The 13,276-nt window shown below is 35.1% G+C and overlaps 2 protein-coding genes across 2 annotated transcripts; one reads left to right on the top strand and one right to left on the bottom strand.

Annotated features, from left to right (window-relative positions):
* Positions 1–3,353: 3,353 nt before the first annotated feature.
* Positions 3,354–7,371, top strand: LOTGIDRAFT_192905 (hypothetical protein). The gene is made up of 7 exons (XM_009061493.1): positions 3,354–3,373; positions 3,473–3,559; positions 3,775–3,831; positions 4,182–4,263; positions 4,557–4,666; positions 6,112–6,168; positions 6,624–7,371. Exons 1-7 carry the CDS (start codon positions 3,368–3,370, stop codon positions 6,699–6,701), a joined length of 477 nt encoding a protein of 158 aa, XP_009059741.1. The 5' UTR covers positions 3,354–3,367; the 3' UTR covers positions 6,702–7,371.
* Positions 7,372–8,834: 1,463 nt separating this feature from the next.
* LOTGIDRAFT_124934 (hypothetical protein) lies at positions 8,835–12,900 on the bottom strand (the record flags this gene model as incomplete). The annotated part of the gene is made up of 6 exons (XM_009061492.1): positions 8,835–9,203; positions 10,482–10,556; positions 11,359–11,487; positions 11,806–11,913; positions 12,215–12,400; positions 12,781–12,900. Coding segments are annotated over 6 exons (987 nt in total), but the record flags the coding sequence as incomplete, so codon positions are not given.
* Positions 12,901–13,276: the final 376 nt, after the last annotated feature.

Raw genomic sequence — 13,276 nt, 5'->3', positions numbered from 1 at the left:
ATAATCCTTATTTGTGATTGGCGGAATTTCGGAAATGAAATGAATGGAGAGTGTACGTCCCACATTTCTGCAGCTGCTAATGAAGACGGGCTGTGTATGTATAGCCTACAATAAGCCGTGTGCAATAAGGGAAATTTTGCCACAACATAGAGGCATTAGCCTAAAAATTTTGTCTTAGATTGAATTGTCCAGGGACCTTTTAACGTTTCGTACACAGCCTGTAGCACACTGGGCAAAGGTCTTCGTGTTCCATTCAAAAGACTGCGCCTGTTGAATTTAGAGCTCGATTAATTTGTCTTGTAAGGTAATCTACGAGTGTAGGGTTGTTTGGAAAACACGTCTACCAGCTGGTCAATTGTAGAATTGGACTGGGGGAAAAAAAACAATCGAAACGAATTTAATTTTTTTATCTATAGTAAACTTAAATTGCTCAAAAAAACAACAAACATAAAGATGGTTTCCTTAATGCAGGCTGGTTTGTTTAGTCTTTAGGGTATTTTCCTTTCAGTTTGGATCTCTTTATAGTAACCTTGTTTTTGTGAAGTGTGAGTGCGAGATGTGCAGAGCATGGCCAGATGGGTCTTTCTACAGATATCTGCCACTGTTCTATTCCTTCCTTCCTTCCTTCCGTCTAACTAAGATCTTCAGCCTAGGGCTTGAGATAAGCATTTGACCATTTGAAAAGATAACTCAGTCCCATAGAGATACTCATCCGCTAGAGTTTGACAGTTCACAAAACGACTATTTTTAGAATTATCCTTCCGACTTTAAGTCTCTCATCATCTCACCAAATCTTAAAGATTATGCAATTTTAGGCATCAAATTACAAATCTAGACCAAAAATTACTCAAAAATAGGCATGTAAAAACTCCAAAAGGAAGAGAGAAAGAATATTTCTAAAAATTGCCTGGACTAAATTCGTATACAATAATATACAATAATTTGCATAAAATGTTTCAGTCCAGTCAGTCCTATTACAGAGTGCGCGATTTAGTTATTATAAAAACCGGTAGTATTCTACTTTCAATTTTACTACCTCAAAATTTTCATGGTCATCATATAATGAATTTTTTAGGAGACTAAATTGGACATTCTTTCATGACATATTGGAAATGAGGTAGTCGTATTTTATTATATAAAATTTATCATGTTTCTTTTTCTTTATTTCTGAAGTATGGCTTTAAGTTTCTTTTTCTTTCCTAGTTTATCCACGGTAGCTTTAAGTTGTTTACCAGCAGAGTGAGCTTTTTTCTTCATTTTTACTCAGTTTAAATTCTAATCAGTCTCTTATATAAGACTTTCTCTCTCTTTCTTACTTCACTTCTGTCATTTCACCTAATATTGTATGTTTGTATGTTTGATGTCATCTTTCTTGGTAAGTTATTATTCTTTTATTCTATTTTACTCTACAGACTGGACAAATCTTTTTTATTCAATGCAATTCTCGTTTAGAAATGTAATTTTGTAATAACTTATTTTCATGAAGTTGTTTTCCTTTAGTTACGACAGCCATCTTTGTTTTCCTTTAGAAATCTTAGGCTACATGGTTATTTAGCATACACCTAATTTTATACAAGTTTAGAATAACTCCTATATCATAGGGTAAGATTGTTTATGGATTTTCTTTAGTTATATATTTCTAAATATGCATTATAATTTGTATTATTTATTTGTGTTGAGAATTTCCTTCATTATTTGTTTTTATAAGAATTATTTATGTATTTTTCAGAGTTATTGTTTAGATTAGTAATAAAATTTATCGAACCCCGACCTAGAGTTTCATCGTATCTTCAAAAAACCCTGTTACAGAAAACTTTCAAAGAGGTTTCTGGCAAGAGTTGTAGAAGGTTGAATTTCGAGTTTTAAAATGGGAAGAGATGTGTCGTGTATACTGTCCACTCATGGAGAGAAATGGCGGCTGGAGAAGGGATAACGTCACACTACGTAAATGGTAGTAAACAAAGTTTTCTTTCGAACTGCGGGCGTGCACAAAATTAGTAAGTCTATTGAAATGATAAATGTCAGAAATTCGTTTCATTTGCATTTTAGATCGATCGAAATAATAATTTTTCCATCAAGTAGCCTCTGATATTTAATCAGAAAATGTCTTGTCTCAGGTATCAAATAAATTGAAATATTAGCCTATAGTTGATAAAAAGGGGGAAAAGCTTTCAACAAAATGTTAAATTGATTGGAATGGATATAATTAAAAGCGTTAAGAAACTTTGAGTATAAAAACTTAGCCTATCTGTTCAAGACAGATTTGGTTATAAAATGGAAGATGAGTTCCATTATCGTATACCGGTGGTCCGTGGGTGGAGCCAAAACATTCTGTATGGTGAGTGGTATGCCGTGGGTTTCCAGATACTCTGTCGATGGCTTACGAGCGGGTTTCAGTTCAGTGCATTGAATGAAGACATGCGACCTTGTGGCAACGTGGTCGCAGCGAAATTTAATGACATTGAACTGGTGGTCTCGTAGTACGTTGTTGGTTCGGAGTCTGGTTACCACTTGCAGATGGCTACAGATGGATGGTTTGGTTTGGTATCTTCGGATCAATCTGGTATCTTGCGGTGTCGAGGTTCCGTAGCATGTCGGCCCATTTCTGGTTGATCGTAGAAGATACGATACTGCAGAATTCCGAATAGGAGTATTCTACAGGTTCGATATCCTCCAGACTCAGACTTTCCTTGGCACAACGGTCTGCTTGATCATTGCCAGGAATGGGGGCGTGCTATGGGACCCATACTAATTCAATCTTGTGGTTGTTGTTGGTTTGGTAGTTGTGGAAATGTCAACCTATTACGAACTTCGTACTTATACCTTGACTGCAATAGTCACCTTGCTTGTATCACAGAAGTTTGTAAATGAAGCAATTTGATTAGCTTATACGCTAGCGAATACAGCCAATCAAAGGTCTTGAGAGAGAGTCCCAAAGACATAATATAACAGCCTTTCTGTTGAGGGGTCTGATATGAAGTTTTTATATGATTATTGAAGAAATTCTCACCTTGTTTTTCCATCTATTCAAATATCCCTGTAAAATATGTTTTTATCCCATAATTATTTAACTGTGATCTAAAATCATCGTGGATCTTGGCGAGTTACGTCACTCCTAATTCCTATGTGTTTTTTGAGGTTCGATATATTTCTATCAATCACTATTGGTCTTGCCGACTTACGTTCCCTATCAGTTTTTCTCAGTCTCAAATATTTAACTGTAGTCTTAAATCATTATAATTCTTGGCGAGTTACGTTCCTCCCTATAGTTTTTATTTTTTCGGCCGCAAAACATTTAACTGTAGTCTTAATTCAATTTAGACCGATGAGTTACGTCCCTTTTAGTGTAGTGGCGCTGTTTTTCAATATGGTGGTAAATATCGTAAACGTGTTGAAATATTATCGATAATTTGTAAATATTCTGTTTGTATCAATGAAAACTTAAATTATCATGCTTTTTTTTTAATTGTAGAAGATATCGCTACAGATATGTGCCCAGCTGGAGAGAGTGACGGAACTGGAACCGGCTGACACTGAAGATTTCGGTTGGTGCATGAAGGTAAACATAAAAAAAGTGGGCGTGGTCTTAATAGGTTAGACTGTCCCCTTTTCTGATATTTGAAGGCGATAAGAATCATGAAGATATTGGTAGTGGACTAAAAATTATTTCCCAATTTTCAGTAAGACAACTGTGTCAGTGATTTGCAATTTCCATTCAAGTTAAATGTTGTTAGCAGCTTATGCAAAAATTATTTTTTTGTTTTTTGTTTACAGCTCCAGTGTATGAATTGTAATGAAGAAACACCAGATTTTGTTTTTGCCTCGTTATCAGTGAGTCATTTATTATCAGGCCTATATTATGTAACTGAACACTATATACATCAGTGATATCAGACATGGGGCAGCTAGATTGGTGAGCTCTGAATTTTCAGGATTTATAGAATCAACAGAACATTCAATAAAAGTTGGAACAGAGTTCAGAATGGGTTCCATGTGTGCTGAAAAAATAGGTGTAGACAGAATTCAAAATGACCGAGAAAGAAATAGATGGGTAAATTTTAGATGTGACTTAATCAAGGTCCACCTTTGATCAGTATCAGATAGAAGCATAAACATCGTTTGTCAGCCGGTCTTGAACTAAGCATACATATCTGAATTTCTTCCAATTTGAAAATTTATAGGAGAGTACTGGTGTAACTGGAGGTAGGGGGTCAGCTAGTTTAGTTATAAAATGTAAATTATGTAAACGAGAAAATTCTTTAGGTGAGTGAAAATTATACATCTGTATTTTATTCTAGATTTTTAGTTGGCCTCACTGTTTTGTCTACTACAGGCTGTGCATGTTAAAGATCACTCCACATTTGGAAATACAAAAGAAGTAGGCTAATTCTGCTTTCCTGGCAAAATTTCCCTCATTGCACACTGCAGTGTGTTGTCCGTCTTCATTAGCCCCATGGTGCAGATAAGTAGGATGTGAGACTATTAAGACTTCAGTTCCTTCATGTTTTTTGTTTTTGTATTTATGGTAATTTTTTTTCGTTACGTTTTATTTGTAGATATAATAAGAGATTCATTAGGTAAATATAATATAGAGGATGCTGGGAAATTTAGAACTATTGTCACGTTCGATTGTCGTGGCGTTCAACCAACAGATTTTAAACCTAATGTAAGCATATGAAGTTTTTTGTTTCCTACCTGAAATAAATCGATCAATAATTTGACAGTTCAAAATCAATAAAGAGAATGCTAATAATATAATAATTAATAATGTCTGGCATGAATTGATCTGATTGTATCTCATGATGTTCACCTAGATAGTAGTGGTGGGTGTCTCGTAGGGAGCAGACCATCCTTATTCTTTTTGAACTGCTAATGGTACTTCTCTTTGGAGGAATACTACTATACTTTGTCATACTTTGGACAAGATTTTTATCAGCTGAATTGTCTTGCTTGTAGAGATTTTTATGCTAATGCAACTGCCCTGTCAATATTTTCCTCATTGCACACTGCATGGTGTTGCCCGTCTCCATTAGCTCAATTAGGTGCAGAAAAGTAGAACGTAAAACTCTTGATTGTTTTTTTTCTATATGTGATATCTGTGATAATTATTGCAGACAGTTTCCCTATATGTGATATATGTGATAATTATTGCAGACAGTTTCACTATATGTATATGTGATAATTATTGCAGACAGTTTCACTATATGTGATATCTGTGATAATTATTGCAGACAGTTTCACTATATGTGATATCTGTGATAATTATTGCAGACAGTTTCACTATATGTGATATCTGTGATAATTATTGCAGACAGTTTCACTATATGTGATATCTGTGATAATTATTGCAGACAGTTTCACTATATGTGATATCTGTGATAATTATTGCAGACAGTTTCACTATATGTGATATCTGTGATAATTTTTGCAGACAGTTTCACTATATGTGATATATGTGATAATTATTGCAGACAGTTTCACTATATGTGATATCTGTGATAATTATTGCAGACAGTTTCACTTTATGTGATATCTGTGATAATTATTGCAGACAGTTTAACTATATGTGATATCTGTGATAATTATTGCAGACAGTTTCACTATATGTGATATCTGTGATAATTATTGCAGACAGTTTCACTATATGTGATATCTGTGATAATTATTGCAGACAGTTTCACTATATGTGATATCTGTGATAATTATTGCAGACAGTTTCACTTTATGTGATATCTGTGATAATTATTGCAGACAGTTTCACTATATGTGATATCTGTGATAATTATTGCAGACAGTTTCACTATATGTGATATCTGTGATAATTATTGCAGACAGTTTCACTATATGTGATATCTGTGATAATTATTGCAGACAGTTTCACTATATGTGATATCTGTGATAATTATTGCAGACAGTTTCACTATATGTGATATCTGTGATAATTATTGCAGATAGTTTCACTATATGTGATATCTGTGATAATTATTGCAGACAGTTTCACTATATGTGATATCTGTGATAATTATTGCAGACAGTTTCACTATATGTGATATCTGTGATAATTATTGCAGACAGTTTCACTATATGTGAAGAATATAATTATATTTGTAGGATGGGTGGAAAGTGAAAGGGGAAGAGTCAAATACACCTTTTGAAATTGATTTAACTGTAAGTATTGGATAAGTTATAAGAGGTTTACCAAATTCTCAAAAACTCTGCGTTAGAGATGTTGATTTGGCTGCATTTTCCGGGCATGACCGGTAAACCAGTCTGTATCGCTAAAGTCCTCATATATAGCCATAAAAGGCCTAGTTGTAGTAGAATTGCAGGACTCACAGACATTTGATTGAATGATGTAAATTGATGCACAGATGTCTGATTGAAAATTGGAATCTTGTAAATTGATGCTATCAGTGTTCAAGAAAAAGTTTAGAAAACTTCTTAACAATCCCAAACAATCAAAACACAAATGTGGAATAGCGAATTCGAAAGTAGAGCAACATGGCAACAATCTCCTTAGATTTCACTATCCCACAATTTCTTATTTTATCAAGAAACGGGTTCTGCATGACATACTTTGATTGGTTAAAGCTAATTAACGAGTTTGATTAATTATTTTGTAGGAATTAGAATGGTATGATTATGATGAGAAAGCTAGTGAGTCTGTCAGTGTCACAGAATTTAAACATCAATTTAAATAGTTTACTTTCCTTCCTGTGTTTTCATTCTTTATTCTTACATTCATTCATTTTTCAAATCGTTTGTCTTGTTTAGTAGCTTGTATTGAAAGGGACAGAATTACCACCTCTTCAACCAATCGTTCCCAAGTCTTAGAAACGCAAATTTTTCAGCTAAGCTAATCAGTAATAGTATTCACAGCTCAGCTTCAAAACTCAAGCCTGCAAATCGATGTGTGTCTAGAATTATTCATGTTTATAGTTGAAAATATGATTCGTTTTTTCGTGAGACTCAGCCATATATATAGAAATAGGAAAAGAAATTTTCTAGTTTGAGATATTCTTGAAGGAATTATGTGATTTTTGTACATTTCATAGACTATTTATTTATATATATATTTAAGGCCCAAATCAACCCTCGAAAATGACAAACATGTCTCTTTAAGAGTTAAGAAGTTTCTAAAAACTCCTATGTAAAACATTGGCTCACAAATAAAGAGATCTGCTAGCTTGTTTAATTTGCAAAAGTTAATCTAAATTTCTGATAGTTAGCAGTTCTGATGATTTTGACCTACTTTGGCTACCTGGGCTAAAGAAATGGGCAACACCATGCAGTGTGCAATGAAAAATATCAAATCATAACATAATAAATTACTTTATTGTATATTTGTAAATAAAGCTATTTTTATCCATATTTTTATTGTACTTTGTAGGTGTAGAGCCAGTAGCACATAGGGCCTGTGTTTATTGTCACATTGTCTCTTTTCTCATGACAGCTTCTACAACTTCGTCTTATACCTTGACTGTCATAGCCACCAGATTGGACTGTACGCCAGCAAATACAGCAGGTCATAACACTTGTCAGAAAGACTGTAAACAGAGTGGTATAATGTTTACACAATTTCTGTTGAGAACTCTTATTGGTTGTATTCGGTAACGTACAATCCAATCAAGCTATTTTAACAAGATGCAAGTATCTTATTAGTTTATAAGACCCCAGGATCTTAAAGAGATTGTAAAGAGGATTTCTAAATTTGTTATGCTTGTCGATGACACGGATAGCATCAATTTTCGCCATTCCACTTTCAATCAGATGTCTGTGGTTCCTGCAATTCCACTAATTGTTCTATGACGTCACCAATCGCAAAATACGTTTTATCACATAGGGCCTAGTGTCGTTATAAAACACTTAGTTTTAGTGGAAATGCAGGAACCACATTTGTCTGATTGAGAATTAGAATGGTACAAATTGATGCTATCAATGTCCCCCTGACACACATAAAAAAATTTGAAAACCTCTTTACAATCTCTTTAATAATATAATAAATGGTCAGGCTGTATACATAGTTTTTATTAATATCCAATATTTTAACTAGAAAAATAAACATCAATATTTCAACAGTGTAAGTTAATTCAATAACAGAATACAATTTTATAGTGTACTACTCCTGAGTTATATTTCTCCAACTCAGGCTGTGCTTTTGTAATTTTGAATATATATAGTTCTTCTAACCTCTCATATCACAAGGATTAGTATAAATTAAAGGTAAACCACCTCTTAGGATGATCAAAAAATTGAAATTATTAAACTTGGTTAAAATGAGAAGACTTACCTGGTGTCATAAGTATATAATCTAATAATACTAAGTAATATTTCTTAAACTAAGAACTTTTGAACATGCTCAGAAATGTTTTATTCTTTGATTCTATTCTTTAGTCATGGCACCTGGTAATTCTAACTGATGAATATATACACTTGTGACCAAGTTCAAGATTTTAAATTTTATGTCCATTCTAAGAGGTAGTATTCTTTAAGATTTAAGCTGAGGCAGGTTTTGGACTGGGGTGTGTTGTAACTGTGATAAATTTCTCCCTGTTTTTCTAATGGTCACTTCATTACTCAACATTTTGATTTTGTCTCTAGGGTCAACAGACGACAGCCGGGGACAGTTACATTCTTCTCGTAAAACTAACGCCTGAAAAATATAACAGACAACAATTCTGACAACTACAAGATAAGACAACCTTTTTCAGGGATTTAGCTTGTCCCACCTGTATCACCTGTATCACTGACAATGGGACACCGGGTATAAAATTCGGAAGGTATTATCTCGACTAACTATCTTATGTCAGGGCAATCAAATACAGAATCATTGGTTAGCTTTGTTTGAAATATCTCAGTACAACCTGGCCCTTCAGTAAGCAACCATTTTTAAGCATTCCCTCGCCTGCTTGTTTTATTGTAACACAGTCTTTTTCTAAAATGTTTATAAACAATTTAGAAACTATCTTTGCAATCCCTTCAAAACAAATTAGATACAGTGAAACCCGAGATTCCGGTTTGGAGACTAATATACTCACCTTGGGAATTAATTTGTTGATATGGTTGACATGTTTCTCACTGAGAGGATGTGTTGATAACCATTCTGGTACATACGTTGATTCATTCGTTACTTTCATTTCTAATTTCTCAACTTGACTCATTTTAGACCAAAATACAGAGCACTCTCGTACGTCAAAACACGACTGAAATCGGCATAGGAAGTATTGAGAAAAAAACAATCTTTTTCATAGTAAAAAAGTTACAGAACACATACTAGAGTTTTTATAAAACTTATCAAAAAGTTGCATGAAGTCACCATGGAAATTTTGCTTTGCAACTAATTTGCATAATTCTGAACAATCTAAAATATTTTTCTCCATCATACTTCTCTGATGGCTTTTTTGTCGTGTTTGGATTAAAATGTAAAATAAATTTTACTGTTATAAATACAAAATTTTAGAAACAAACTACCCGTGATCCACAGACTTTGTCTCGTGATCCACAGACATTGTCTCCTGATCCACAGACACTGTCTCGTGATCCACAGACATTGTCTCGTGATCCACAGACACTGTCTCGTGATCCACAGACACTGTCCCGTGATCCACAGACACTGTCTCCTGATCCACAGACACTGTCCCGTGATCCACAGACACTGTCTCCTGATCCACAGACACTGTCCCGTGATCCACAGACACTGTCTCGTGATCCACAGACACTGTCCCGTGATCCACAGACACTGTCTCGTGATCCACAGACACTGCCTCGTGATCCACAGACACTGCCTCCTGATCCACAGACACTGTCTCCGATCCACAGACACTGTCTCCTGATCCACAGACACTGTCTCCTGATCCACAGACACTGTCTCCTGATCCACAGACACTGTCTCCTGATCCACAGACACTGTCTCGTGATCCACAGACACTGTCCCGTGATCCACAGACACTGTCTCCTGATCCACAGACACTGTCTCCTGATCCACAGACACTGTCCCGTGATCCACAGACACTGTCTCGTGATCCACAGACACTGTCTCGTGATCCACAGACACTGTCTCCTGATCCACAGACACTGTCTCGTGATCCACAGACACTGCCTCCTGATCCACAGACACTGCCTCCTGATCCACAGACACTGTCTCCTGATCCACAGACACTGCCTCTTGATCCACAGACACTGCCTCTTGATCCACAGACACTGTCTCGTGATCCACAGACACTGTCTCGTGATCCACAGACACTGTCTCCTGATCCACAGACACTGTCTCCTGATCCACAGACACTGTCTCCTGATATACAGACACTGCCTCTTTTTCTACAGACACTGTCTCGTGATCCACAGACACTGTCCCGTGATCCACAGACACTGTCTCCTGATCCACAGACACTGTCTCCTGATCCACAGACACTGCCTCCTGATCCACAGACACTGTCCCGTGATCCACAGACACTGTCTCGCTACAAGAAGATGTATATCACCTTGGCAGCAAATTGTATCCCGACATAATCTGCTTCTTTTTCTAATTTTCTACTGTACGGTAATCTACACATTAACTGAAATTGAAAAAAAAAAACAATCCAAATCAACGCAAATAATACGGGGAAACTAAATTAAAGTTTTAAGTTTTTGCTCCTATTTCAAATACTTAATTTTATTTCATTTTTTGCGATTGATTAAAGGAATACTACGTCTTACAATGAACATAAAATTTAAGAATTTTAAACTTGGTCAATAACATCATATATTGATCAGAAGATATACCTGGTGTCATAAATAACATAACAGGATCCTTATATAATCTGATAAATCTAAAAAAACTTAGTAATCATCCATAAATATGCAATTAACTATTGAAAAACACTTAATATTAAGATTAAGCGTTTTTCAATAATTACATAGGTTCATGACTTTTCTAATTTTCGATAGGGTTTACCCTTGAATGAATACGAACACTCAAACCAAGTTTTGTCAAAATCCGTCAAGAATTGTCCCTTCTAGAGTGTTTATGAGCTAAAAATTTAACGCGTTTTCAAGAGCATGAGCAATAACTTATACTAAATATTTTTCGATTCTTCTGATTATCAATAGGGTTGATCCTTGGATGATTACCGACACTCATACCAAGTTTTGTCAAAATCTGTCAAGAATTGTGTCTTGTAGAGTGTTTACGAGCAATTGTGGACGGACGGACGGACATGGGTAACGGCAATATACGCCCCCCATTTCATGTGGGCGTATAAAAAGGACATTAGCAAGTAAACCCAATGAGATTATCGGGGTCTCGAAAGATTTGAGATCACCTATTAACTGAAAGAGATTGCCAACTTACAAAACAACCCCAACAATTCAACTTACATCAATACATTTACGATAATACCACTGGGTAATCAAAGCTATACCATCATAAGGTATGATCGTCCAGATTGCTGCCATTACAAATATAATCAGCATATCTAAAAACTGGGCCTTACTCATCAACTCCACCTGCAATATAAATACCAAACAGTAATAAAAAATCACCTCCAACTCAGTTATTCAGTCCCCCCACCCCCTCCCCCCTCCCGTCTTCACAATATCTAGCATTTTCCAGTGGGACATAAATTTCATTTACATTACTAGGAGATTTAGAGAAGATAAACATATTTAGAAATGGTGTCAGTCTTACGTTGACTTGATATTCAAAGAAACCTCATTGGATTGATCAAAGACGACACGAGAGAGAAGGCCCAACAAGAAATAACCCCCAGTTGGATGATATGATCAATTTGCTGCTTTTTATTAAAGAAAAAAGTTCAGACTTACAGCATGTGAGAGATAGGCGTGAGACATTTCGTGTCCGATCACGACAGCTAGTTGATTATCATTATCTATAAAATTCAACATCCCCGTAAACACGAATATATGTCCTGACTGAAAAATATAAAAATCAGGATTGCAGGTGAAGTAAGAGTATTTGTTTAAAGGAAGACTGCCTACCTGATAGTATCAACAAAAAAATTTAAATTCACAAACTTGGCCAAAATGAGTCTTTGTTCATCAGTGGACTTACCTGATATTTACACGTAAAAGTAAAATGTCACTGTGATTTTTATCGCTAACAATTTGAGTACTGCTTACCAATATGCTGACAGGACAAAATGGATAGAGTTAACAGAACGTCCCACAGAAAACGTTCTTAAAATTCAAATTCGATTAATATCAAACAACTCACTGGTAAAACAAAGGCATTTCTCACTGGTTCATCAACAACACAAATACTCCATGATTTAATATCATTATTTATAACCATTTCTTGTAGCTCTTTATTCCCCTGTAATAACTGGGCGGTTATTTTCTGTACCCGGATTGCAGCCGGGTGGGTGGCGGGTAACAGTTTATCACGATACCGTTCAATATACTGAAAAGATAAGATATTTTTTCAAGAAGCCAGACATTGTCATTGCCAAATATAAAGTTCAGGCTGACAACACCATTTTTTTTTAAATGGGTTTCAGTTGGAGCAATATCACAAAAACAAGCTTATCTCCAAATTTACGGTATCAGATGTCACAATGACTTTTCAGTCATCGTTATTGGTATATATTATAACGGTGATAATTGATATTTCAATAATTATTCCCAGCACTATGAACTACAGCCTGTAGCACACAAAGCCTCAGTTTATTGTCTGTCCCATCAAATGACTAAAAACCATTGATGCAATCTTGGCAGGCCTTTTCAGTGGCTTTATATTAAAATATTAAATTTTTGTCATTTCAAAATCACATTTAGACTCACCATTTCTGCTTCTGCCTTACTAATCTTACGAAACTGACTGGATGTAAAAGCCTTGATTCTCTTTCGTCCAGTGATGGGTGTATATTCATTATGATAGTAATAATAACTATTAGCTAATAACAGTACTGTAAATAAACACAATACAGAATCATAAATAAATGTATTACTTTTGTATGTAAGATTTGAACGACATAATATAAGCGAGGAGCAGGTATAACAAAACACAAGACAATATTATGGAATATAACACACTTCTTTAATAAGGTTGGGTACATAGCGTTTCAACACAATATACACGTGTCGTCATCAGATGTAATGACATGTATATAATGTAATATGTATATTGTTTTGATATACTGTATGTATCTGCAGATTTAGCAATAGTCTACCATGGTATTTCTGCAAGCGAACATATCACAGTAATGAATAGAAGCCATATTTTTTACGGAACTATGTGAATAGTGTCACATGATATGTATGTTGATTTTGGGGTTTA

This window comes from Lottia gigantea (genome assembly GCF_000327385.1).
Source record: "Lottia gigantea unplaced genomic scaffold LOTGIsca_48, whole genome shotgun sequence".
NCBI classification, from domain to species: domain Eukaryota; kingdom Metazoa; phylum Mollusca; class Gastropoda; family Lottiidae; genus Lottia; species Lottia gigantea.
Note: the sequence above shows the minus strand (reverse complement) of the source record. Positions and strands in the feature narration are given on the sequence as shown.